The sequence below is a fragment of the Phaethon aethereus genome (assembly GCF_964289735.1).
Source record: "Phaethon aethereus genome assembly, chromosome: Z".
NCBI lineage: Eukaryota > Metazoa > Chordata > Aves > Phaethontiformes > Phaethontidae > Phaethon > Phaethon aethereus.
The window spans coordinates 29845168-29872966 of record NC_138577.1 but is presented as its reverse complement, the minus strand read 5'-3'; the positions used below and the strand labels follow the sequence as shown (position 1 = coordinate 29872966).

General features: G+C 42.8%; 1 protein-coding gene across 1 annotated transcript in view; it reads left to right on the top strand.

Moving 5' to 3' along the window:
* Positions 1-27799, top strand: part of ARHGEF28 (Rho guanine nucleotide exchange factor 28) — a gene marked incomplete at both ends in the record, with an annotated part of 118977 nt that overhangs the window by 10343 nt on the left and 80835 nt on the right. Inside the window, 5 exons of the mRNA XM_082013625.1 lie at positions 8293-8440; positions 10294-10587; positions 21716-21899; positions 23195-23375; positions 26743-26815. Coding sequence (XP_081869751.1) covers positions 8293-8440; positions 10294-10587; positions 21716-21899; positions 23195-23375; positions 26743-26815 — 880 coding nt within the window. The remainder of the gene's footprint in view (positions 1-8292; positions 8441-10293; positions 10588-21715; positions 21900-23194; positions 23376-26742; positions 26816-27799) is intronic.

Below are 27799 nucleotides of genomic sequence, written 5' to 3'. Positions count from 1 at the left end.
ATCTTGCCACTGTTCTTGTCCAAGCACAAGTGAAATATGTTTAAACAATTCACCTTAAAATATAAAGATTTTCTGAAGTGACTCTTCTGAAAAGTGAAGAAATACTTGTGTTAAGTTGTAGTGGCTAGTGGCCACTAGTGGCTTACCTAGAGGAAAACAGACCCATTATTGCTAGCAAAACTTGGGGATTCGCTTTTACTTTGAGGTGTTGGGACCTGCATTTTGGGAACCAAGAAGCCATTTTCTTTACCCCCTGCACATACGTATTTTTCTCAGAGCATGTAATTACAAACATGATGTCTGTTTGTACCATTGTATTTACAGATAATATCCTTGAAAATGCTGGGTAATACATGATTTCTCAAGATACTGGGTCGCTTATACAGTTCGGCAAAGACGTTTTTAGCATACTTCAGAATGTATTGTTTTTATGGTAAAAGTCTATTGGGAAAATAGGTTTATCCAGGCTGTGTATGCAAGGATAGGGACCAGTCACTGAAGTTTAAGTGTTTGCCAGCACTGGATCTGCAAGCCCACTGAAGGTCTTTTTGCATTGCGCCTCTTTTTGCTGGGGCAGGTTGCTGGTGAAGAAGATGGTGTTGCCTAAGTTAATTCAAAGCGGAAGAAACTGGATTCAGGTTAAGGGCCAGTTATTTATTAGGGCACGGGGTGACTTGCAGCAGAGGAGGGGTCAGGCACACTGGCAGTGCCGCGGTCACCCCTTCGCCTTTGTCCTGCCTGCCTGGGTGCCACCGCGCCTCAGCTGTGGGGGTTTGCTACCTCCTGTCCCCCCTTCTCCTCGCGGGGAGCCTGCCCCAACCCCTCGCTGGGACGCAGAAGAGGGTCGGAGCTGGAGGTGGGAGCTCTTCTCCCGCGGCAGTGAGGAGTCTGGTCTTTGCTGCTTCCTGCCCAGGACGTGGGGCTCGGGGGACCCCGCTGCGGCGTGCCTGACCCAGCCAGCTCTCGAGCACCCGAGAGAAACCAAAGGAAAACGTATGTCTGAAAAACCTGTTTGGTTACATTGAAAGAGTGCATAGATCTATAAATCCTGTTAAAAACACAAACCTTCCTAATCCTCTCCTTGGTGCTGGTGCCAGGGCAGTGTTTTCACTGGTAATCAAAGGTATGCTTTCCTTTATGGATCCCAGAGACGCCAAAGCTGCCCAACGCTTGCTCAGATTTAATGCATTTAGAGTTTGGTCAGGGTCTCTCTTAATGCCCCCTGACCTGGTTTCAGCTGGGATAGAGTTGATTTTCTTTCTAATAGCTAGTACAATGCTGTGTTTTGGACTTAGTATGAGAATAACGTTGATAACACGCTGATGTTTTTGGTTGTTGCCGAGTAGCTGTAGTGCTTATACTCAGCCAAGGACTTCTCAGCTCCCCGTGCTCTGCCAGTGGGGAGGTGGACAAGAAGCCGGGAGGGGGCACAGCCAGGACAGCTGACCCAGCCTGGCCAAAGGGATATTCCCCACCATGTAACCTCACGCTCAGTCGATAAACTGGAGTTGGCCGGGGGGCGGGAACCACTGCCGGGGGACGGGCTGTTGCGTGGTGCATCACTTGGTTTTGAATATTCACAGAATCATAGAATCATTGAGGCTGGAAAAGACCTTTAAGATCATCAAGTCTAACCGTAAATCTAGCTATATTATTATTATTACTATCATCATCATCATCATCATCTTCCTTTTCTTTGCTGTCCTATTAAACTGTTTTTATCTCAACCCACGAGATTTTTTTTCTGATTCTCTCCCCGTCCCAGTGGGGCAGGGGATGAGTGAGCAGCTACACGATGTTTAGTTGCTGGCTGGGGCTAAACCATGACACTCTTGTAGCTGCAGCCTCCTGTCCCGAATCCTCCTGCATGCTTTTTTGTTTTTTATTTATTTCAAGGATTGCAATGGTAATCTTGGCTCTTATTAAATCGATGGCAAAACTTCTCCTGGATTTAATGGACCAAAGGTTTTTCCCATGCTCTTTTTCTTCTGTACAATTTCTGGTATCTTTTTGCAGTCAGAGATGTTGATGTGGCTGCCTGAAGTTCTCTGATGTTACAAGCCTGGATGGTGTTTGAGGGATCTTCAGTTCCTGTGTGTCTCTGTGGTGGTTCGGTAGAGTTGAGTACTTGTTTTTACCACTCCGTTGTAAATCTAAGTAAGATCATGGCTGGGTGGTCTTATTTAGTGTCCTTTGATGTCAAAATTTGCTTCCTCTACAAGCTGATCAGAATCAGCACTGTGTGAACCTGAGGGCAAGGATATTCCCCAGCACCTACCTGAGAAACGAGCTGTGATGAGGGTTTGTGTTTATTGCCGAGGTGATGAAGTAGCACATCCTTCCCCTTGCTTTGATTAAATGGTGATTGAACTATCTGAGGTCCACATGGACCCTGAGAAGCATGCTTAAGCCTACCTACACATAGAAATAAACCTGTAACTCCCTGTTACATTTTTCCAACTTCATGAGGCTATAAATAAGCTTGTTAGGGAGAGGGAAGAGTGGGAGAGAGGTTGAACTGTCGTTAGACAAATGAACTTGTGAAAATATTGTCATTAGGACGTGTAGCAACTGTCAGGAATCTGGCCCAGCAAAGTCCTCTGGGTCCATGCTCTCACAGCTACCCTGTATTCAGGCCACTTTGCTGCTTTTCCAAAGGTGAGACGCCCGTGTGACTTCTCTAGTTTGGGTTTTGGTACCTGGAAGATACGTGCGGAGCCTAAACTGATTCCATATGTAGAAATGCAGAAGAAGTATGCCAGTTGGGATGTGTTTCCAGCTTCAGTGTTGGAACAAGCTTAGAACAAATACTGCTGTGTGGTAGCACAGTGTCCCCATTTCAAGTAGAGCATGTACCTTAATTTATTTCTGTTGTTTTTGCTCTTTTGTACTGATACGTGAATTAGGGCTTAGTTACCTACTTTTAAATGCTGGTAACTGTAATTGCAGTCTCTTCATGCTTTAGTGAGAGGTCAGCATCAGCGGGTTTTTGCAGACTTGAGCAGGTGTTTTCTGCCTTGAGGAATGGGGTGGGAGGCAGTGGAGAAGTGGTTTTCCCAGGTGTGGTGAGAGTGGTGCTGAACAAGTGTTTTCTGTGAGTGTGAATTTCTCATGGAACTCCTGGAAATGTATTTCACTGTTGTTTACCTACACTATTTTGTTGTTGTACTAGTCTAGTGGATGTATGTTTTCATTGAGGGCCTGGACTGAGCACTCGGGCTGTGCCAAGAAGCAGCTCTGTTACAAGAGAGGTGGCATCTCCCAAAAAGCTCTGGGAAAGCCTTGTGAAGCAGAGAAGCATTGCTTTGGTGGAGGGATATGTTCCTGAATCTCGCTGCAAGATCCAGCCCACTTCCCTCCTTCCTGTGTGCCTTGCTAGGGAAGGAGGAGGAGGATGGATCTGGAATTGCTCCCACTTCTGTCGCTCTCCTAGTTCATTTGTCGGCAGAGGAAAGATCTGTTCAGGTAATTCCTGCTGCGACCTGCTGCCTGGGCTGGGCTGGCCTTGCCTGAGGGAGCCGGGAAATAAATGCCTCTGCAGGGAATGGCTATAATGGAAAGATATAAATTATCCCTCAGATTCAAGCCAATAAAATAAGCCCTTTTCTTAAAGTGCTAATGTACGGCTTCTGGGTTTCTGCCTAGGTGAGCTTATTTTGTGTGTGCGAAGAAGCTGATAGAGATCAAGTTGGTACACGTTTCTGAAGCTGTGTTGCACTTTTCTGACACTAAGCTTTAACAATTGCTACAAAACATAATAATCCAAAGTAGGCTGGACTAGACCAAACTATTTCAGTTGGAAGGGACCTACAACGATCATCTAGTCCAACTGCCTGAGCAATTCAGGGCTGACCAGAAGTTAAAGCATGTTGTTAAGGGCATCGTCCAAATGCCCCTTAAACACGACAGGCTTGGGGCATCAACCACTGCTCCAGGGAGCCCGTTCCAGGGTTTGACCAAAGTAGTTGTGGCACTGAAATTGTGTTTTATTTACGGTGTATGTATTTTTCAACATTTTGCGTGTTAGTCTTTCCAGGCTCTTTTTATATGACCTGGGACACCCTAAGTTTGGTGGGTTTTTTTTTCATTTTGTTCTCTTCTAGTAAAGTTCTCTGCACCAGTCTCTTCCCCAGACCTTCATGTGACAAATGCTGGGCTGTATCATCCTTTTTTTTGGTCCAAAGCTCTTCAATGTGTTCATCAAAGTTGTGGAAGAAAGGTAAAGTTGTTGCTAGTAAGAATGGCAACTCTCAATAAAATGGTGGCTTGCCTGTGTGCAGAGCTGATAGTATGGTAAAGTCAATGCCCTTGAGTGGTTGGCATTTAAATGCAGCTAACGGCAAGGTCATACGTCCAAAAGCAGAGTGCAAATAACTCTGCAAAGAACTAAGCTGGCAGACTTTTCCCTCTTCTTTTCCTCCTTCTCCTCTCTGAAAGGTTGCATTTTGGTCTGGCTTGGGAGCTGGATGAAGCCTTCTGCCTTTTCCAGCTGCAAGGTCTGGAGGAGGCTCCCAACATGCGTCACTTTCTCCGAGTATTTTTCTACCTAGGAGTTTTCTAGAACGGACTGCAGGCAGTCTTTGTTTGAAGAAAAAAAATAGTAATTAAATAGTTCCTGTAACAAAGTTGGCTTCACACGGAGGAAATGAACAGCGTGCTAATTACAGTGCTGCCTCACTGCAGCTCACTTCACAGCTGCGAGAAGGAGCGGGAGAGCACCCTTGATGTGTGCATAGACATACACGGGAACACCTCCCATGGCAGCAGTAAAGGTGTTCTCGGAGCTCGGTGGTAGTTCTGTTTTCATGTGTGTAATGAACGGGCCTCTGCCAGCAACGTTTGGACGGAAGTGCAAGTGATCTTTAGGGTGGGAAAGGTCGGTCTGCCAAATAAACACATTTGTGCCAGCAGTGCAAATGGGTTGTGGGTGCAGCCATCTCCATCAGTCACATTTGTTTGTGATATTGTCTAGTTGCATTACAGCATCTTTTTTTTATTAGTACATATATAAAAGGGTGTAGATTATATGTATGCTACATATGCAACGTATTGTCTAATACCTATATTAACTGTACAATAATTATATTAAAATCTAAAAAAAAAAAGATTTTGCAAATGTAGGAAAGGAATTGACCAAACATAGTATGAGGTTCTTCTTCCTGGTTTCACTCTGTCCTGTGAATTCCATTTCTACAGCAGCATATAGATCCCTGACGCTTCTATTGGAAGTATTGCTTTACATTCAAACCTGGCATTAAATAGATGTAATTCTGCGCTAAGGGAATACTGTGCTGAAGGAAGAGATGCCTCAATATTCAGGTTTAAATGTATTGTTAGATAAATTCTTAACAGCCATACGTTCCCTTTCTCACAAGAGATTTTATTTTTTTCATGTCTTTTTCCAAAGGGTAGCTAGCATATTTTACCTTAAGAAGACGAAAGCTTCCATGGAGGTTGGTACTGAAGTGTCTCCAAAGTACAGCAAGTAAGCCTTCCCAGACACAGGTTAAGGTGGGCTCTGCCATGTGTAGGTCTGAAGCCAGGATGAAGGCTGTAGCTCAGAGGAGAGGCCGAGGTGGGCAGAAGGGCTGATGGATGGTGGAAGAGGAGTTGGCCCGTGAGAGGGCCAGCAGCAGCACGGCTGGCATGGGGCATGGCTGGGTGAGACAAGTGTTGTGCAAAGCAGTGGAGGGGCAGGAAGGGATGGACGTGTAGGGGTGAACTCCAACAGCAGGAGGATGCAACTGTAAAAGATATTCAGCTGGTGAGAAGGGGACATGACATAATTGAACCAAGGGTATTTTGGAGAGGAGTAGATGAGAAGAAAAGGGGTACTTCGAAGCTAGAGAAAAAGGCATTTGTGGTGGCCTGAACAGCAGACTGATGCATGTTTTAGTAGTGGCAGCAAGGAAGATGGTGGAATTCAGCAACATGAAATGAGAACATCTAAAGACAGGATGGATGCGATGGCAAATAGGAAGTGCTGGAGATGCTGACAGGAGCTTGTCCTTTGTGAAATAACTGTTTCTGATGCCAGGTGTGGTAACTATCCAGCATCAAAAAAGGTGTAGCTTAATATTCTCCTGCAAAACTTACTTTCTGTGTTATCTTTGATTCCTCTCTAGTAACACAGCATTTAACCTGCTTTTTGGATAGTGTGGGATTTTCCAAATGAATCACTTAATTGTTTGGCCAGATACAAGCTAGCTGCCAATTTGCCTTGCCTCTGTAAAATCTTTGCTTGAATTAGCAGCAGTTTCTTCTTCTGGAGGATTATTAGAAGTGGGTTATGAAAAACCTGCTTGTTATGAGAGCATAAACACATGAGCTTTCCCCTCCATCTTTTCCCCTCTTGCTTTTTTGCTTCACGTATTATAAGACAAGCAGTTGTGAAATTCTCCGTCCTGCCTGTACATTATGCAGTATGGTCAGTTTAAGACTTTCCTCTATCCTTACTGAGTCTAAATTAACATTTTTAAAAAAGGAGCCGTATAAGCCGAAGGCTACAATTTGAGCTTGATTTTTTTTTTTTTTACCCCCCCAAGAGTAGGCTTATGAAATGAGAAATATTGCCACAAAATATCTCCCTTGTTTCACATAGTTCAAAGAAAACTGCGAAAGCTGTCTGGCTATGTAGTTCCTCAGCCTTAGGGCTGCAGAGGCTATAGAGGTAGTTTGGGAGTTGTGGCCACAAGTGCCCTTGTGGGAGAAATTCTGCTGAGCTCCTGTGCATCAGGCTGCCGTCAGCTAAGCACCCACTGGAGCAGTCTGGGGAGTGTCTTCAGTGGCTTACCCTGTTCCTGTCTCCCCAAAATAGCCATCTGTAGTGTTACTCAACAGAGAAAAAGGGCTATTCACAGCTCACATAAAAAGATTTCAAAAAAGATAAAACAACATCAACAACAACAACAATAAAAAAAAGTTCGGGGTATAACAGTGCAAAACCCAAATAGAAATAGGAGAAAACACACGGTGGTGATAATAACACTTCAGGCTACTGAAAAGAGGTGCGTCATCCGCGTGCGGGGATGACAGGCACGTTTGCTTTCTACACGGGACTCCTAATGTTGTTTACATATGTCCTTACAGGAACAGTCCTTTCTAAGGAAGATTTTGTGCCTGAAACTGGCCTTTGTTTCTTCGCCCCGAGTGCCATAGACCTGCCCGTGTTTCAGAGGAACACAGATGCAGGATTTGCATTGTTACCAGTGAGGAGAAAGGAGCCCTTGGGGGAGGCAGGCCAAGACGTGGTGGCGGGGGGGTGGCAGCAGTCTGGCGGCAGCGAAGCGCCTGCGTGCTGTCTGATGGGCAGGGGAGCGGGCCCGGCGCCTGTCGGGACAGCCAGGGGCTTCGCCACGGTTTTCAGCTACTTTTTTCAGCTATTTTTCGGCTGTTTCTGTGCTAGCGCGTCGTGCGCTGGTGCAGGTTTGTACCGCTCTTGTTTATGGAGATGGTGGAGTCGGTGCTGTGGTGACTGCTCCGAAGCAAGGCAGGGCGGGTGTCGTCTGGAAGTGCGGACGGCTGAGGTTTTCTTCCGCAGAATATTCTTTCTTTTCCAGAAAACACCATTTCTGCCAGGTGTTGGGGCAGTTCTGTCTCACTTAGAACAACCGTGGCAGCCAGCGGCCATGGTGGAGCACGCTGTCCTCCTCGTCCAGGAAATGCAACTTCATCTAAATTTCCTCCCTCAGACATGTCAGACGTTTCTTATTGTTTGCTGCTTCTCAGATCCCTTTCCTGTTCTTTTTTGAAGCTATTGTATGACAGATTTTTCTTGGCTGGTTGCTTTCTATTTACTATAAAGAAGCCAATGGGCAGATATCTGGGAACTGGTGTTCTTTGAAACCAGCATAGTCAGTTGTAGAATTACATCAGTGCTTTTGTTTTGTAAACTGAGTCTAAGATTATTTCAAGCACCTTTGAATTTTTAAAGTTTTTTTTAACACAAACCATGCTTTTTGTAAATAGCAGAATATTTGCATTCACCGAGTCGCTTATTCTGATGCATTTTAAATAAAAAGTCAGTTACATTTTTCTGGGTCAGAAGGAGAGGAATTAGTTGAAAGACATTATTTAAAAGGCTTTTTTTTAAATCACCTTAGCTTGTGCAGGCATAAACCCAGTGTTATTTTCTAAGTGGAAGTAGAAAACTGCAGATTTGTCGTTGGATCACAGCCTCTGTATAGCAGAGTTGGAAAGGTTATAATAAATTTGCATCTGAAGTATATATCAATGGGTTTGTTTCAGATGAGAAATTTACTGGACGTTTCTGAAAGCACTTTCATTTTTCAGGGACAAGTGACTATACATGCAAAATTTGACAAGAACATTTACCTCCCAGAGGACGCGGAGTTTTACTTCGTTTACGATGGGTCATTGAAGAGGCACATCATGTTTGCTGAGCGAGTTAGTGACAACGGTCTTCGGTCCATTGTTCCAGGTGAGCGTGAACTCCTGTTTACGTTCTTCATCTCTTTGCTATACCACACCCCATTTCAACACTGGGCATAGCTGGACTATTTAGTATAACTCTGTTTTATGGCTCTGTATTGGAGGACATGCAGGAATTGAATGGTGGCCTTCAAGATTCAGACTGAGATTGACTGACCATAGGTAGTCCTGCCTTTCGTAGCAATCTACACCAACACAGCGTCGAGCGTAGACAGCGCTCCTGGGCTTGCATAGTTGGGCGTGCATTGAAGTGCAATCTTCAGGGTTGGCCTTTTTCATGTGAATTAATTCTATGCCACAACTGTTCGCCTCCGGGCACCCTAACCTGCAAAAGCCATTTTTGTCTGAGCCTTCCCTGGGTGCAGCAGCCAGCCCGGCTTCCACGGCCCTCGTGGTGGAGGTGTGCGATGCTTGGAGCTCTGCTGGAGCTGTACACAGCACAGAGGTGTCGGGGAAACCGTTCCAGGTCTGCCTCGCTGCAGACAGGGAGGATTTGTGTTGCCTCCCAACCGGCATTGTCCCCCTCATGGGTGTAACATAAACCCTGGTTGTCACCTTTGTTGTGTGCTTCGTGGCCTTACCATTTGTGTGAGTAGGTGGCTATAGACGTCATGTACCTGTGCAGTAGGATCTGCTTGTTATTTGTTCTTGTTTTCTAAAGAGTCTGAAAATAACTGCTGAATATAAAAAGGGAAAGTTTGCTGCAGTTAGGTGGCTCATTTGAGCCTGTAAATGGTAAATGATTGTCATGGATTACAGCTGGAGAAAGTGCAATGCTAGGCTTATTCTAGGGTAGCAAAGTCTTTTTTTTTTCTTTTTTTTTTTTGTGAGAGGCCTGAAATGGCACTATTAAGTGATTGCTTCTGGTCTAGGAATAAAAACGGGAGGTTACAGGCAACACTTAATCCTCTGCCTGTTCCCAGCAGAAGCCACGAACAGATCAAAATAAAGTGTGAGGTTAAAATATAGCCCTGCTGATGTTCGTGTTGTTTCATAGAGGCCAAATTAAACATAAGGAGGTGCAAAGGACTCTAAAAACAATTGCAGATGTGGTAAGTACATACTTCCTTCTGCAGTTACTAGGTTGCTTATATGCTTGTAGTTATTCAGGGATAGTTTGGAAAATTTAGATTTGCACCCATGGTATGTCATGGTTAGGTCTCCAGTGAGAGGTACAGCTTGCACCTCTTTTAGACGTATGACATCCACTCCCACTTAAATGGCAAAGGAGGAGAAGGAGTGCATGAAGTGCTTAAGAGGTTTGAGAGACAAACTTCCTTGGACTGTGAGAGTCCCAGATGTAAGTTAGAGATTTGATAAAGCGTTTAATCAAGTCTGCCAAAAGCATGAAGCATGCATTAGTTAAAAGCTTCTGGGTTTTGGCCTACATGGAGACACTGGGTAGGTACAAAATGGATGTTAATAAATAGGTACATTACTCAGAGTTTGTGTTGCAGCACACTCTGCCATTCTTTTCATGAGTGTCTTGTTTTTCTTCATGCTTATCCAACGGCCTTCAGGCTTTTGATTTGTGGGATTTCATCCTGATGTGGTTACCTCTTCTTTCCATTGTGGTTAAAGAACCTTCACCTAGAAAGACTGGTTCTAGAATTAATTATGTCAGTATAATTGGGAGTACTGGCAGTTCCATCTAGTCAAATCCAAGTTCATCACCAGAAATGGTTGGTGGATGCTCTACGACAAATAGATGTAATTAGAGGGAAGAATAAAATAATTCTGAATCAGTAGTCACAGCTCTTAGAGGCAGGGGGGAATGAGGAAAAAATAATGTATTTTCTTAACATAGGTAATGCTAATGATTAATTTACATTATAATTACAGGCCATGGATGCCAAGAAGCAGTTTCTGTCTCTGTGTTAATGTACACAAGGGGATACTCACCTGTGGTCCTCGGCAGCTGTCCTGTCACTTACAGAGAGAATCTGTCTTGCAAGTTGTCTCACTTTCTGGTCAATCATGCAGAATGTGTCACTGCCACTAGTCACAAGATGTTGCTGGATAAGTTTGGGCTAAGGATAAAAGATCTGCAGTCCCTGGATAATGATTTGATGATGGCTGTTGCTCATGAAGAATTGCCATCGACCTGGAACATCCTTGGAAGCTGCTCAGAAGGTGGTAAGGTTTATTTTAAGTTGGAAAGCTTTTAACAGTGGTTTGGTGCACAGTTCAGAGCAGAGTATCTCACTGTTTTATCCCAGGTTCTCAACCCTTGTGCTTTATTTTGTGGTTAAGATGAAAAATTTTTCAAGTATGAGAGGGGTAATCAGAGATTTGGTTTGTGCCCAGAGGTTTAAAAAGGATAATAATGGTTATTGTAACTCAGTCTCTCCAGAAGCTTTTTGTGCCTTGACTCACTGTGAATGCAGTTCTTTATTTATAAATAGACTCTGTCTTTGCAAGATTAAAGAGCTGTCTGTTTAAAAAAACCAAGAATTGTAGCAGTGAAGTATTGCTGCCATGATTCCAGCGAAGTGAGATATTTTAATTACACAGACAAAAAGGAGACAGTCATAAAGCGGAGGAATGTGTTACTGTAGGCATTCTGATGTACAGAGTAAACATAAATTTGTCACAGTTCTGTCAGTGTTTATGCTTTATTTATGATCATTCTTTGGGAAGAATATCATTAAACAAGTTTTGTGGCTTTTTTTTTAAACTGTAGAGGAAGTGGGATGAAAATATACATGAAAGTTTACATTAGGGTATGCTATTGAAAATTTTTGTAACAAAATCAGGTGAAATTTTCCTGGTTTCAGGTTTCACTGCAAACAGAAAACTGTAGTTAGCTTTTGCTGAAGAGTATAATTTTTTTTGCAGACCCAGCTGATTTATAGCTGAGGTTAGAAACAGTGTTAAACCTGATGGCTTCACATGTTTTCCATTGAAAATTTGGTACTTTTGGCCATTTTCCTTTTAGTACTTTAAATTGCTAAAAATTGGAGGACAGGCAGTTTCCATATGAGCCAAACTGAAAGAGAGATTCATGCAAGCTTTTGGGAAGTAAAAACACAGCACTTAGCCCATTTCTTTGGGTGAGGCCTTTTTTCCCATCTTAAATCTTTCTAATTCTTAATGACAGATAGCTTGAAATCTGCTACTGCCTTCTTCAGGAGAAAGATGTTTTTTGCCTGTCTGTTGTAAACAGCTCTTTCAAGAGATATAAAAACAAATACCAAGTCTCATTCAAATATTGGCTAGACAGGAGGAAAAAAAAAAACCGTTACTTGTTTCATTTTGGTGTGTAGTAAATATTTGTTCACATTACTCAACTGCTGGAACAGCTGTTGGATCTTAGCAATGAAGACCTTGATTCAAAGCCTGAAGAAATCAGCTGTAGTTTTGTTCACAGTCTTGGCTAAGCTTTTCATCAAAACCAGTTGAAGCCCAGCCCAGAAGCATCAGCAGGATACCAGAGATACTGAGAAATGCTTGGGCAAAGCCAGCTGGGTACCTGCTTGCTTGAAAAATGGGGAAGTTTATGCTGGGTGTGTTGTGGGTCTGGAGGGTTGGCGATCAGCTCAGCTGGTATCAGACTAAGCTCCGCCAGGGCAGCTGCAATGCAAATAGCAAAACTGTTTAATTTTTAATTATGCTACTTGTTAATTTTCAGGTGTACTGCAACATTTATATGGAAAAGAGTATGTTGCCCTTATGAGACTTTTACAGGACTTGTATTTTTTTGTTTCTATGTCTTTTTTATGCTTTGTTCACTTTTCAGATTTAATACTATGCATAAACAAAATTTGAATACAGTGGAAAAGCAGGGGTATGTGCTCCAGTCGCTATACAAAGTCTCAGTGAACATTTGAAATGTTAGACGAGCATGTCTTGAGCAGGCTGTATTAGAGGTTGCCTCATGGGCACCGTTGCACTGAAGAGGTGACATCTTTTGTACCCCAGTCATTGCTCTTAAATGAAGCTGGGATCTTTCCCCTTCTTTCTGTATAAAACAAAAACTGATCCTGGTAGCAATGCTCACGCACAGTGAGGAGCTCTCAGTGCAGTCCTGCCTGGGCAGTGCTTTGTGGCCACCCTTGTTGAGTGGGGTCTCCTGAACGCTTCTTGGACAGCTTCTCCTTCAACCCAAGGGAGGTCAGGCATTCCCTTTGTCTCTCTCTAAGGTCCAGGCTTGGACTGGGCCTGACATCTGTTTTGGTATCCTCTAAGCAGGTTGTATAATTTTTCTTTGGCTCCTTCTCTCCTTTCTGAACATACAGTTTTGATTCTTCTTACAGCCATGTTCTCCTTTCACCTGACTCTGAGAGGCACTGACTCATGTTGCTTCCTCGTGCTTGCTGTCCCCATTACTGTGTTTTTGTTCCCAAAGCGAAGAGGCCAAGCCCAGATGAGGGTTGCATGTGCCTGGGGGAGCTCTGTGTGTGCAGGGGAAGGAGAGGGAGGGAGAAGGGGATGGACTGCTGCAGGAGCGCTTCAGATCTCAGCACAGTTGAGAAGAGACAGAAAAGGTTAATCTTCCACCATGAAGTGATCAAGGGTTGTTCCAGCACTCTGTTTCCTTCCCACACTCCAAAAGATCAAAATGGATGAGAAACAGGGAATTTATGAGGATTTAGAAAGAGGATGAGACCTTCTTTCCCTATCTGCTGTCCCTGCAACTCCTTGCCCCAAAGGTCTGATGGTCTTTTGAAACTTGACAGTGTCAGGATGTTCCTTTTCTTATCAGTGTCGGGAAAGACGTGCTACCATCCATCACTAGTTAGGACCTCGTGCTTGTGAAATTCTGTCAGTTTTCAGAGCTGCTGGGTTATTTTTACTGGAAGAAAATTACTTTTGAGTGGCATTATTGCACATTGGAGAAAATTATTGCACCATCTGGTGTTTTTGGACCTCATTCATTTTTATGAGGATTTAGAGAAATATGGGTTGATGGAAAGATAGGAAAATAATTTATTCATAGGAGTTTTGGTATTTGGAAAAAGCGTTTGTATTTCCTTTATAAGGTATAAAAAGATTGGATAAAGCGGCAGCCTGGATTGTCCAGGGAGCATTGCAAATAATTCAGGAATTTAGTGCAGTTGCACAGGTCAGGACTTGTTAGCCACATTATTTAAAGTTCAACAAAAGAAACAAGAAAGCACAAACCTTTCAGTAATCCTCACTTGTAGTAAGTGCCTGTGTGACAACCATGTCAGGAGCTGCTCACTCACACAAACTGGTCAGATGTTGAGATCACCTGGCACCTGGTTTGCTGCTAGAGGAAACTGGGGACCCAACAGAGGTGCTATGCTTAGACGTTTATTTGTTAGTGGGTTTGAAGAAAGGGGAAGAAGCTGCAGGGAGGAGGGAGAAGCTGATTTTCTTGTTGATTGCACATTCATAAAGGATATTTTCCTTCTGAAAATTGGATTATTCAATTTATGGAGATAATCAGTATTAAACATTAAGTCAAATAACTTGTTAGAGCTACTAAAAAAAAAAAAAGAGAATCTTCCCACAGTTCACAAAAAAAAAAAAAGAAAGAAAGATGGAGTGGTTTAATCTGGAGGAGAAAAATGCTTCCAAGCAACCTTTCCTCTCTTAGTACCATCAGGTCAGGGCAGTCTTTTAGACACAGGTTTGGCATCTTCACTGTAACTTTTTGTCCTTGACACATGCAGGCTTGCATCCCTTGGCCGTCGGAGGGGGAGCGGGAGCACAGGAGTGTGGACCTTGCAAGGAGTCTGCCTTACATACAGGAGACTGAGGGCATCTCGCTTTCTGGTTGTTTTAAGGGCATTGCTGGGAGGGTGAGCTCAGGTTGTCTGGGCGACTTAACTGTGTTGGTAATCAAACAAGAACAGTTGCTGCTGGCTTTGCCACTGTTTACAGTTATTTTCAAGAGGAAGGGTGCTCCTTTAGGTTTAAGGCTATACTAATAACATTACATTAAGGCTATACTAATAAAATTACAGCCTGAATTATGAAAATTCATTGTGGCTCATAGGGAAGGGAACAGTGTCTATACTTGTTTAGTTCCCTTTCATAAAGAAAGACAAGTTCCACTTGATTTCAGAAACGCTTCATAATTCTTTTCTAGGAATAGGTCTTCTGAACTGAAGTACCCAACCTTGCTGTTTTGTAGTCTGCCTTTGGGCAACGCTCTGCCACTTTCTGTGGCATTTTCTACTTCTCTGCCCTCTCCCTGCCCTTTTCTTTGTAAATCCTGTTACTGTTTCCACTTGGTTTTAGACACAGTCCTGCTAAGTTGCACCAGTTCAAAGCTGGCTGATGCATGTCATATTTTTGATCTAAATTAAAGAAAATTCTGTCCTTGTCTTTTCCTCAGTTGGAATTGTATATAGCTTTTTTCCTGCAGAAGGAAAGGGAGAGGGAGCAAAGTGCTCGTTCTCCTTCATGGAATTAGGGCAACACTGGGAACAGTGGCTACATATTTCTAGGTGTGGTGAGATGTGTGAGGAGAGGTAATATTTTTTTGGTCAGATAATTCGGGGGGTTAGAGAAACAGACAAATCTTTGCCCCTTTGGAAACTGCATGGGGCAGAGGGAGGAGGATGCTAGCCTGGGTTTTGGGAAGCAGAGGAGTGTTTTCCAGGGCCTGCTGCTGACCAAGAAACCTGCGGCATGAAGCAATATATTGGCAAGCATGCTTCAACCTGAGGGTCCCCAGCAAGTGTATGATCCTCGTCTCTGCTCAGGGGTAATAATAGCAGAGAGGAAACTTTTGAGATCCCCCTGACCACGAAGGGGCTTTTTGGGAAAAGACCCGAGCACTTGGGGGAGATGCTGGTATGTGGAGTGTCAGTATAGCAAATACTGTAGGAGATACAAGAGATTAAGTTGCCTATTTAACGCAACATATGAGTAGTGGGGCTCAGGAGCCTACTCTGCGGCTGGAGAGACCAGGTATGAAGTTATGGTCTGACCCAGACCCCAACCTTGGGTCGGCACTGGGCTGGAGAGCCCTTTTCTGCACCTGGCTGAGAAGGTGTCCCCTGCCTGGTGTTGAGGGGTCTGGAGGCGCTCGATAAACAAGTGTCTTAAACCAAACAGCTGGAGGGAGTGTTTAGCTGCAGTAGCAAATTATGAGGAATATCCCTCTGCTAACAGAAACCATCTCCTGTAGTGTTTTGCATCTTTGTTGGGGTCACCCAAGCAGTAAAGTCAACTGAAACTTCACCTGATGGTGTAGGTGGTGGCACTATGCACAGCCTTTACCACATGGGAGCCTTCTCTAACCCTCCTTGCTGCTGGGGCAAGACTCCTTAAGAAGTCCACCTTTGTGATGGAGGTTAACCTTCTCCCTTCTCCTCCTTTTCTTCTGCAGCATTGATGCCAGCCTCCAGGTGTTAGTTGGTAAAGGTATGATGAATAGGGGAACTAAGAGCGGTGTGTTCCAGATGTTCGGTAAGTGGAAAAGGGAGATGTCACGGCAGCCTGAGATGGTCAGATGGACTGTCAAAGTACCTGACTTCATGCATCGCGGCCACTGTCTATTCACGAAACCACTTGTGTGTGTTTTCGCAGCAGCGGGGTGCACTGAAGACGGCTTTATAAACAATCTCGTACCTAATGGAAAAATGAAAAAATGAACAGTAATGCATAAAAGTACGAAGCCAGGAAAAACTGGAATTTGTTAGCCAGTTTTGATGTCTCCCTCTGCTTTTCAAGTTGCAAGTCTTGAGGCTTTTAGTCTCCTTCCAGGAAATGAGTGAGATTCATAGCCCAGAAGGGGCTTAGTCATTTCTGTCAGAGAGAAATATTTGTTTTTAGTTTATTGTTTTGGACATAGGAAGGGATTCAGGTACAAGGAAGAACAAAAGGATTTATTTAATGTTTAAAACAGACTCTGTTTGGCTCAGCTCTGTGTAACTCAGAGCGTTTTGCCTGGAGAATTGGGATGCAATGCAAAACAACATCCTGATAGTGCATATCTTTTACAGCACCACCTGCCTTGCAGTAGCTGACCTTGTGTGAATCAGCCAGCAGTGCGTCTTTCAAATCTTAGGAATTGTCGGTTTTGTGTGTTGATGGAAAATGGTATTTTATACCATTTAAATGTGAGTATGTTGAAGAAGCCTTGTGTTTTAATTTTTTCACTATTTTATTCCTGTTTGCTGCTGAATGCAGTTGAATTCATTATGTTTTTTCATAACATAGTTTTTTAAATTTTCTTTTTTGTTTGTTTTTTTGTTTGTTTTGTTGGTTGGTTGGTTGGTTTCCCCCCCTCCATTTTGTCACATTTGAAATCTTCCTCAAGAAATTGAAAAGTGTGGGAAAATGCCATTTGTTCTGTCACAGTGAGGAGATACAAGAGAAGGTGGTGAAAAAGGAGAATTGAAACTGGAAATTGTTCTTAAGAGAAAAAAATACTAAACCTCAGTTGTCTCAGAACTTTACCTTTTTTCTAGTGCAAATCTTTTCTTTTTAGGCAGCTCTGTTTAAAAAGCTTACTATCAGTCATCATGTCTTGGTTTTTTTTTTTTGCTTTGATACTGCTGATCTTGGAATAGAACCACAGCAGAATTTGGATGGAAGGGGTCCCTGGGGGTGGCCTGGTCCTACCCTCCACTTGGAGCAGGGCTAGCTTCAAAGTTGGGTCAGGTTTTGAGCACCTCCAAGGATGGACAGTTTGTAACCTCTCGGTGACCTATCTGAGTGTTTGACCAGCCTTGTGGCGAAAAATACTTTCCTTGTATTGAAAGAACACATTTACCTTTCCGTTTATCCTTCTGACTTTACAACTTGTATTTCAGATTTTTGTTACCATGAAGCTATTAGTAATTTCTTTATGTTGTCAGGTTCTGCTCACTCCTGGGCAAACCAGGTGGGAGTAGTAAGAGGAGAGTAGCCCAGCAAACACGTAGTCTATAGAGGTGAAGGATGGGGGGAATGCGAGTGCTAGTTTCTACCTAAGTGCATCAGGGGTGCAAACCAGTGGAGCTGCTGGATGGTTCTGCTGCCATATGCATTCAAGCTAGCCATGAACAAAGTTGGTTTAAGGTTAGATGAAGGTTGTTAGGTTGGCCAGATGAAAATTAGTTACTGGAATATTTGTGGTGAGACAATAGAAGTTACTATTGTAGATGGCATTTTAAGACCACAAAAATTATTTTCTGTTCACTAGTTATTTTTAAAACTAGGTTCTTTTGTAGCAGGCTTATTCATACTGCATTGTTTTTAAGATGTGGCTGCCAGAAGAGTAACTTTATTTGCCACAGTGTCAGAGCAGAGAGAAGGCTATCCCTCATTAGGGAAGGTTTCCTAAGGCTTCCCTTTTTGCTGAGCAGGAAAGTCCTAATCTTACCGTGCCCAGAGCAAGTTTATCTGGGCTTTTTTACAGTGTTACAATATATGTTGAAACCTAGTGTCCCCAGGCCAAAGTTTTCATCAGAGGATGAAGTTCGGAGTAAAGTTTGCCTGTTTGTTTCTGTGTTTTTAATCTGATGGTTGTGGTGGGGTTAGTATCTAATCAGATGCTTAGTGTGCTTAATACAAGTTCATATATTTGCATGTGTTTTAATTAGATGGACTTAGGTGCTGACTGCTTATTAGCACTATATATAGAAAAAATGGTCTCGTTGGAAATACCCAAAGAACCCACTTTGATGTCTGAAGTGGGACTTTAGCAGAGTTAAAAGTACTCCAGGAGTACAAGGAGCAATTCTGAAAGCTCATTTTTTAGTGAACATTTTAACCTGGAAATACATAATGTTTGTTCAGGGGCTATGTTTTGGACCATAGCGTCTCCTGGGCATCTAAGCTCAAAATCCCCGGTATACATAAAAACATGCCAGAAAAGGGAGTGCTCGTGCCTGGCATCTGACTGTGCTCTGCTGGGGTCCAGACTGGTGGCATAGCCTTGAGTCTGCTAAAGGCCTTTCAGGGGAGACTCTGAAGTACAGAAATAGCACTGGGGCCAGTGAAAAGCACAGATGGTGTTATCAGTCTCTGTTAAGAAACATAGCCAGGGAAGCGGAAGATATTGGCATGCATTGTTGTACTGCGTCTGAATGGTTAGGGCGTTCTCTGAGCAAGTGGATGCCCAGGCTCCCAGCATCATTTTTTACATCTGGTGACAGTATAATGAGAAATGCATCCATGTCCAAATAGCAGAGTCGTCTCCCAGCTGATTGTTCCGTTATAGTCAGTCTGCTGCTTTCTTGGTCTTCTGCCCTGCATCCCTTGGGTTTCCATCTGCACCGTGACCCATTTTCAATAACTCTGCAATGGAGGGGGCCGGGGTGTACACCCACGAGATGGGTAATCAGAGGAAATATGAAGATGTGTGTGGGTTCAAATTCCATCTGGCTGAGGAGGAAGTTCATCTGAGGTCTTCCATTTTTGAAGTGGCACACCGGCCATCGTTTCCACTACCTCTGGACAGGCTTTGGGAAGCCTGAGCCCTGCTCATTTAAACGTTCCTCCATAGAAGGTCTCAGATCCAGGCAGACCAAAGTGTTTGATGAGTAGTGCTTGGTTGGGCTGTGAAGCTGTAGGTTGGAGTCAGATCCTCACGCGTCTGTATTCCCTATGGGCTGCCTTTAGCCAGCCACCCACTGAATGAGTTTTGCCCATGTGAGACCCCACCTGCAGTACTGCATGCAGCTCTGGGGTCCCCAGCACAAAGACATGGACCTGTTGGAGCAGGTCCAGAGGAGGGCCATGAAAATTACCAGTGGCCTGGAACACCTCTCCTATGGCCCTGGAGAAGAGAAGGCTCTGGGAAGATGTTTTTGCAGCCTTTCAATATATAAAGAGGGCTTACAAGAGAGACAGAGAAAGACTTTTTACCAGGGCCTGTAGCAACAGAACAAGGGTCAATGGTTTTAAACTGAAAGAGGATGTATTTAGATTGGATATAAGGAAGAAATTTTTTATGATGAAGGTGGTGAGTCATTCGAACAGGTTGCCCAGAGAAGTTGTAGATATCCCATTACTGGAAATGTTCAAAGTCAGGTTGGACGGGGCTTTGGGCAAGCTGATCTGGGGAAAGATGTCACTGCTTATGGCAGGGGGATTGGACTAGGTGATCTTTAAAGGTCCCTACTGACCCAGGCCATTCTACTGTTTAGCAAAGCAGTTCTGCAAATGCTTCAGTTGGAGTCAGTGGACTTAAAGGTTGCATATACTTGAAAACTTTGAAACATATATGCTGTCTCACTTAATAGGTATGTAAACACTGTAATTCATACCGTTAATGTTGGTAACTAAAATGCAGCAATGATCGTTGTCTCCAAAGACTGAAATGAGAAATATTTTGCAGACCTTTGAGGAAAAAAACCTGTGGTTCACTACTTTCCTCTGTGGCCTAGGATCTTGCAGCAGATCCTCTGTCCAGCTGGACACGTTTTTGCCTAGAATCTGAAACGAGGAGACCAAGAAACAATTTTATTGCCCAAAACCTTGAGAAGAAGCATGGACAGGCTAATGCACCAGCTCTCGTGTTGACTAGCCATAGCCACAAGTAAGAGGGAAGTTTGAAGATTATTTTTTTAAATAATGACATGTGACATTTTACATGTGTGTTCTAGAAATACTTAGGTACATATTGTGTACATGTTTAGTGATATCCTGGTTTAAAGAATCCCCCCTGCATCTTGTTAATGTGTCTGCTTCTGTTAGAACTGCAGTGAAATAAAGGTTTCAGACACTACATGTAGGTTTGCTGCCTGTTACAGTGCTACAGACTGTGTCCTGAAGCTCCCTTTTAATGTGATGTCTGGAATTTGTTTCATTTACTGAAGGAAGTTTGACCTGGTTTTCTGGGATTTGACTCTGTCTGAAAGTTTTGATTCCACTTGAGACAGAAAGGTAAAAAGTCTTGGGTGGGTTGCCATCAAATATTCAGAGCAAAAGCTGATCACTGGTGGAGATCCCGCAGTAATTTTCCCTGTGGAGCAGCAGGGTAAGTTCTTTAGGTTCCTTGCCATTCTGGCTCTATGAGATGGGGAGATAGAGGGTTTTTTAATATTGTAACACTTCAAATCCAACATTGTCAGAGGGCTAATGCTTTTGGCACCCAGCTCTGATAGGACATTCCGAAAGGTCCAGCTTTGCAGGAGGCAACTCTCCTGTTAAGATGTCCAGAGAGGAAGTACTCAGCTGAGGTGTGGCAGCAGCCTTCAATTATGTAAAAGGAAGCTGTGAAGAGAAAGGAATGAAGTGTTTTTTATGCCCCTTTTGGATGCGACTAGAAGCAGCAGGCTTATACCGAGAAAGGGTGAGCTAGGTTAGTAATTTCAAATCATTGTAACTGTGAGGGTGAAATTATCCCTTATGTAGATTGCCTATGGGGGTTACGAAAACCTCTTGTCATTGGAAGGTTTTCAGAACAGATGAGACAAACATTTGTCAGGATTGATTTAGCTTGAGCTCATCCTGCCTTAAGGAGTGGACTAGAGACCTCTTGAGGATGCTTCAAGGTTTTTTTTTTTTTTAATGATTCTATAAAATAAATATTCCTAACACTTTCAGGTGGAGTACTTAAACTGAATAGGAGTGACACTTGAGATTAATTTTATTTATTGCCTTTAGGTTGCAGTGGCTTTGTGTTTGAGAACATATGTGGACAGATAAACCCTTCTTTGATTAAAGGCCAGGGAAGGGCTTGAATGGAGAATCAGCATCTAGTGGCTAAGTTGTTGTGGACTCTTTTATTTTAAGCTTCATCCCATTGAGCCTGATGATTATGTGCTAAAAAGTGGAGAGGAAGTATTGGCAGGTGAGGTCACCGTTCTGAAGAGAGACACAAGAATTATCCGGTATATTTTACCCACATATGTGTTAGCTTATGGCTTGCAGGACTGCTAAGGATCTCTTACCATGCTGATAAGCAGCCTGCCTTCAAAAATCACACCCCCCCCTTTTTTTTTTAAATTAATTTAGATACTTGGTCATGCTGTCAGATGTTTCGTGTTGCTGAGGCAATGCAAAGCAGCTGGAAAATTGCCACTTAACTATCTTCAGCAGTTATATTGGGGCATCTCTTGTGCTGAATGCTATCCTATAGGCAAAGAAAGAAATACTGAGATTTAGTTAATTCAAACTGTTTTCTTTGCTGAAATCAGATGGTATTTGGATAGCCTAATTTAGCTCCACAGATGCAACTAAGTATCTAATTGTGTTGATTTCAGTGAAAGATGGATTCTGCTGGAGTTCTTTTGTAGGTCTGACCCTGAGCTCTCGTATTTCTGCAGACTATAGCAAGTTTCTTTTAATGCTTCCTAGCAAATAAAATGCTGGATTTTGATGATGATTTTGTTTGTTTGCTGTGTTTTTTCAGAGCCTAAACATAAAGAAACTCTTCTCCACCTTGTGATGAAATTGGGCTTGGTTAAGCTTTCCCAGTTCTTAGCAGCCCAGCCTGGGGGACCATCAGCATTAGTGTTACCTAATGAGGATGGAGCAACACCATTAGATTTGGCTTTACAAAACGGGCACTCCAAACTTGTTGAGGTCTTCACAAAGTGAGTATGAGGGTTTGCTTGCTGCTTACTCTGAAAAACTTCCTATCAGTTAAGGGCTATGGGGACTACTGTTATTATTATCAAAGGAGTTGCCTATTTTATGTTGGTTTCTGTTGCAATTTGCCATTATTACCCTTTTAAATGATAAACTTGTATTTACAATTAGAGGAAGCTTATGGCATGTGTCCTTCGTTACATTCACAGGTCAATTAATAGTCAATTGAGTAACAGAGGTCACTGCATCTGCACCATCAGGTACCTCTCCCAGCACTATAGCAATCTGAATCCCTACACATTACCAACAAGTAAAGACATCCCTTAACATATGTATAGAAATATTTAGATAGAAACAGAACCATAGGACCCGACTTTTCACAAAACCTTAGCAGACTTTGTGACCTCTGTAAAGCTCAGATTTGAACGAATAAGGGAGAATCAGTAGCAAAGCCAGTGCTACAGCTATGACTGTTTTTGCCAGAGAGCTGCCACACTGACAAATGACTTAAAGGACAAGTGCTTTCTGGCACATTTCAGCTGTCTGGAGTTTCCTCTGTATGGACCTGAGGAGCTGTGTGGTATGTGTGTATCTTGGGGTACCAAAAGTTCAGCATCAGATGCCTCTTGTCACTTTTGACTTTTCTTTGCAAATAGAAATATGCCAGAATTGGGTTGCATTTTTATTTTGGTATGTGGCTCTTTTGGTTCTGGCTCCATGCAGTGTACAGTTTATGTAAGACTTATCTGTACTTTAGTTTGGAAAAAAAAGCAAAAACCCCTTAACGACACTGGTACAGTACGTTATGTTATGAGTATCTCATTTGTTTGTAATATCCAAATAATGCTGTACTCCTTTGAGATGCTTTCTGTTTTTCACTGTTGTGGGATAACAAACCTGCTAGCTGCCAGTCGTGTCCTACTGCTGTATATGGCAACATTAACAGGAAAAGGTACTATTGCTAATTTACAGCAATAAGGAGAAACAGGTATTGTCACAGCTTGCTCTTTCTGGCTTATTTTACCAGTGAGTAACCATCTAGAGCTGACATTGTTTTTTCCCTGCTGATGGCTAGAAGTAGCACTGTGTTCTTGGGCCTGAATGGAGCCATTGGTAAGTATTTGTTTGCCCAGCTGTGTTTTCGGTGGATGTTTCAGACTTTCTGCCTCCGGTTTTGCAGTGGGTGCATTGGGATCCTGAAGGGTCGTGCCGCAGGCGAGCAGGAAGCCCGCTGCGGTTGTGTTTTCCTTCTACCTGTGTGCAGAGCATCTGCTTTGGTTTAAAGAGCGTGTCGTTCCAGTTTGCAGGGCAGTCACTCGCTTGACATTTCAAGAGCGGAGATCAGCGAGGGTGCTTGCGTGCAGTTTGTTCATTCATCAGGAGCTCTGACGCTGACATTTAGCCACACTGCGCAGCACTTGCTGGAGTCAGACATTAAGCTCTTCAGAAAATACTTCTGGGACAGACCTCTTCTTTACCAGGTGGGTACCTATCTAGCTCAGGGCGTTGTCACAGATTTCCTTTGATAATTTCCAGCTATAGACCCTTCAGGCTGGATTTGTTTTTCTTGAGTAGCATTTTAGTTTAAGCTGCCTGTGTCACTAATAGCCAGCCTAACCTCAGGATTTCTGTTCTGGGCTTCTACTTTGTGTAAGTATAGCACATTGTATGTATGAAGCTGGAGGATAAAACTTCAGAAAAGCCTTCTTTACCTCCCAAGTTGTTTTGAAACGTTGTGGATGCTACATTGAATATCTTTCCCTGAAACCTCCGTGTCTTTAATTGCATTGCCATTGTATTCACATGGGTACTTTGAAATACTTTAGTTCCATTATTTTGTCTAGTAGTGTAATGCCCGAGAGCCTTTACCAAGAGCCAATCCCAGTCTATTATTTACAGCAGAAATACAGAGTACAGATTTTTGCTGTAGAGTTTAGTTATGGTGTAGTGGGTTTTATTTTACTGTAAGGTATCAGGAGCACTGCTGTGATATTCTTCAGGACATCTCTCAATATCAGTAAAGTAAGGAGGAGAACACTTGAAAGCACAAGTTCTTTAATAGCAATGAAGGTGCTTACTTATGTTTTTAGATTGAGACTGCATGACTGTATAAAACTAGTGAATTAAAACCACACTAAAAATAGGTTTTTCTCTTTTTCTGGTCTTAAAATTCAGCTTTTCTTTTCCATGCTTAACTTCAGGTTTTCTTATTTGTGCACTGATTTTCCTTCAGTTATCTTTATTGCATTCTGCTTGTTTCTTTTTTAACTTAGAATGTGATCCACCTGTTACGTTTAAGATGAAACCTTAAGGTGTGATGTGTTGCATAGTCCTTATGTGTAATTTTGTGTAACTACTCTGCTGAGATTTTGATTTATTCCAAAACAAAGAAATTATTCTGTGTTTGTAGCTTGCAGAATACCTAGAATTTGTGTGTGGCTTTTGAATGGAAACAATAGTAAACCCAATAGCAAAACCAAGCCTGTAATGAAGAATGCATTGTTATTTATGTCATTGGCTTTTTCTTGCACTCATCAAATCCTTGTTCTTCTTTCAGTCTTTGAAATGGAAAAAAGAGAGTGTGGTATGTTAGATGTTTGTATAGCACTCAGAGACCAAGACTGTTAAAGGCTGCAAAATTCTGTTCTTGGTATTTTCAGGAAAAAGCCTACTGCCCTTCACTTGCGGGTTTCCCTTTTGCTCATTCCTCTAGTTGCAGCAGTCTAGATCCTTCGTTGTGGGGACCTTATTCCCACCTTTGCCCAGCATTAGTGTTGCACTACTTTTAATAAAGTAGAAATAAGCCAGAATAATTGGGAAGATCACATATTTAGTTCATTTCCTATACACCAGATATCATCCTGAAGTCTATGGGGGGATGATCACATGTCATGTTTAGACAATGTGTTATTGTCAAAAAGGTAAGGTAAAATTAATTTTCTTTCTGTTGCAAAACAAGGACTTGCAGCCCTTAGTTGGGTCCAAAGCATAAGGTGGACATTAGAGATTTCACCATATATAGTCTTTTTAAAATAGGGGTAGAATTTATTGCTGTACTGGAGTATTCAGCTCATCTACAGCAGACTAAGACTGTACATCTAGTTTATTGTATCTTGAGACTGCATAAATAACGACATTGCTCTTTTAAGCTTAGGTCAGAAAGACATGCACTAAAGAGAAGGAGCTTGTCTCAGTTATGTTGGCATGCAAGCGCTGGATTTGTGTGTGTGAAATGGATGACTTGGGGAGTAGCACAAACTATTTTTGCATTTATTCATGCAAGAAAATCCCAACCTTTCTCAAGTATGTTCTTCAGTCCGTGGTCTGTGGGTTCTTTCAGTCCCTTGACTATTCCTTACAAGTCTAAAAGACTAATAGAAAAGTTAAAACAAAGAAGCTGTCGGTAAGCTGGAGTTACCCATATGGGACCCATGCCTTCACTGGAAACCTTCAGGGGCTCTGCAGTTCAAAATGTGTAAACCCACAGGTTTTGTGGCTGTGCTAGGCAATACAGAGGAGAGATTTCTGAAGTTGACGAAGAAGAGCGTGGAATTGCTTGAACTCTGTGCAACCTCCCTGGGGCAGAAATCGCTGTGGTGGTAGCAGTGCCCATCAGTGAGGCCACGTGGTTCATCGTGCACCTCCAGCAGAGCCCTGAGCAGCGTGTGGAGGTGATCTGTTTGGCTGTCTCCGTTGCTGGAGGCAGCACAGCCAGTGCAGGGGAGAGGTCTTCTGCAAGAGGAAAAGAAATCTGGGGACTAATGGACACATGTGAAATGGTGTCATAGTAATAAAATAAAGGCAAGGCCACACCAGGATAATAATCCCAAACGCTTAAGATAATTACTGGTAATTTAAGTAATTTTGTTGCCTGGTGTTGGACAGATACAGTAGTTTCTGAAGGAGGAGTTGACTTATTTCTACCTGGTAGGTGTGGGAATAGGAAAGGGTCTTACACACCAACAGATGAGCAGAGAAAAATGCAAGTAGCCTCACCGAGGTGGGGGATATACCTAGCTTGACAGCTGCATGGCTTTCAAATCAGTTTGGCTGCAATATTCAGCCCAGAGTCATCCCTGATTTTTTTTTTTTGTATTCAGGTTACCGTCCGTTTTCTCTGTTTGCTGTTCTGGTAGATGATGAATACACAGGCAACTTAACTAGAGGGAAAGACTAGAAGGAGAGTTGTAGATGAAACTACGCAAAAGGAGACGCTCTGTCCTCCACCCCCTTTGCTTATAATCTTTGAAGGTAATTGCTAAAATAAGGGACTGGATCTTAGCCCCCTCTTCCTTTTGAGCAGGAGTGATACAGTTAGTGTGTGTATCTGAGGGAGAGGTCAGCCTGGCCAGGGGCCACGGATGTGAGGAGGGAGCGGCTCCTGCCTTCCAGGCTGGGTTTACCATGCAGTTAGTGTTTAGTCCTGGCTTAGGCTCTGTGTGTTGCCTGTCCATCAAAATCGCTTGCTTTATATGGATGCTTTCAAGGCTAACTAGACTTCTGAACAGAGCTGTTGTGCTAAGCTGCTGTGCTACTTTTCTCATAGAGAAGGAAGTTATAAACAATGAAGTACAAATGTTAAATCTGATCTTTCAGATCACTTGTGTGTTGTAAGCAGGAGGTAATTTCTGTAGTTGAAAATATTTTACGGGTTTCCCTCTTGAGGAATTGCTGCTGGTTTCCTCTGGAGGGTAACTGATAAAAAACTCAGTTGAATCTCTATCAGTCATTTTAGTATTGCTTATAACACATTTTTTTGCTAGTCTTTGATACTGTTTTTGAGTTTTAAGATAAAAGTCATGGGCATCAAATACAGTTACTGTAATTTTGATTTTTTTTTTTTTATAGAGTATTAATTCAAACCAAGTTGAGACAGTGGAAGGTGCAAAAATGCCCTGCAGTACAACAAGCTCTGTAGAAGGTACAGTTTTTTATTCCATAATGTTGCAGTCCTTAAAAGCTCTGGAAAGTTGACACAGATTCATACACTATTTATTTATTCAAGAAGATCACGTTTTGTATGACATTACAGACCTGTAAGTAGACAACAGTGGAATATGCAAGTCATACACTCAGAGGTGTATAGATTGTGATACTCCCTACAGAGAACTGGTTTTCCAATGTCAGACTGAAACTGTTCACCAAATATTATGGCTTTTATAGTGACTGGAAAAGCCTTAACTAATTTTATTTTAAGAGCCAGAAGAATGTCAGAAGGTTCCAGGGGAGGGCAGTGTTTAACTGAATGAAGGCTCCAGCATGCAAATTCCAGTAAAGCCAAATAACTCAAGTTAATGAAGATAGGAGCAGAGTAATGTTTTGTATGAATAGTTTTGGGATCCAGCCCAGACATCTTAATGTGGCAAAATTCCCATGTGTTTCAATTAGATATTCAATATTTTGGTGAGCAGTTTACCTCTGTGAGGATTGTGGGACTGTTCTTGCTGATGAGAACGCTTTTTCATTACTAAAGTATATCCCTGTGTACCTTGGAGCAAGAATCTCTTAGACCTCAAAAGAAAATCACAAAAAAAGGTTATTCTTCAGCATCAGAAGTATGGCACTTTGGGCATTTATGTATGATGGTTAGGAATTAACTAAAAGTTTTTATCAGTTGGCCATTTGCTTATGTGGCTGGTGCTGTATATTTGGATGAGGCAGCAAGCTCAAAACTGAGCGCTGGGAGAGGCTCGGTCTTGCTCAGCGGCTGTGCTGGAGGCAGCTCTGCGAAGGGCAGCAGGAAACTGCCGACTGGATCAGGACCAGACTGAGGGACTGCAGTTCCAGGTGGCATCAACTAGTAGCTTTAAGTGAATGGATAAAACGGGGAGACCGTCGTCCTGTAGCTCATGTTTGAACATGGTAGGCTGCCATTGCTAGTGCTGGAAAAGGAGTTGTATAGCCA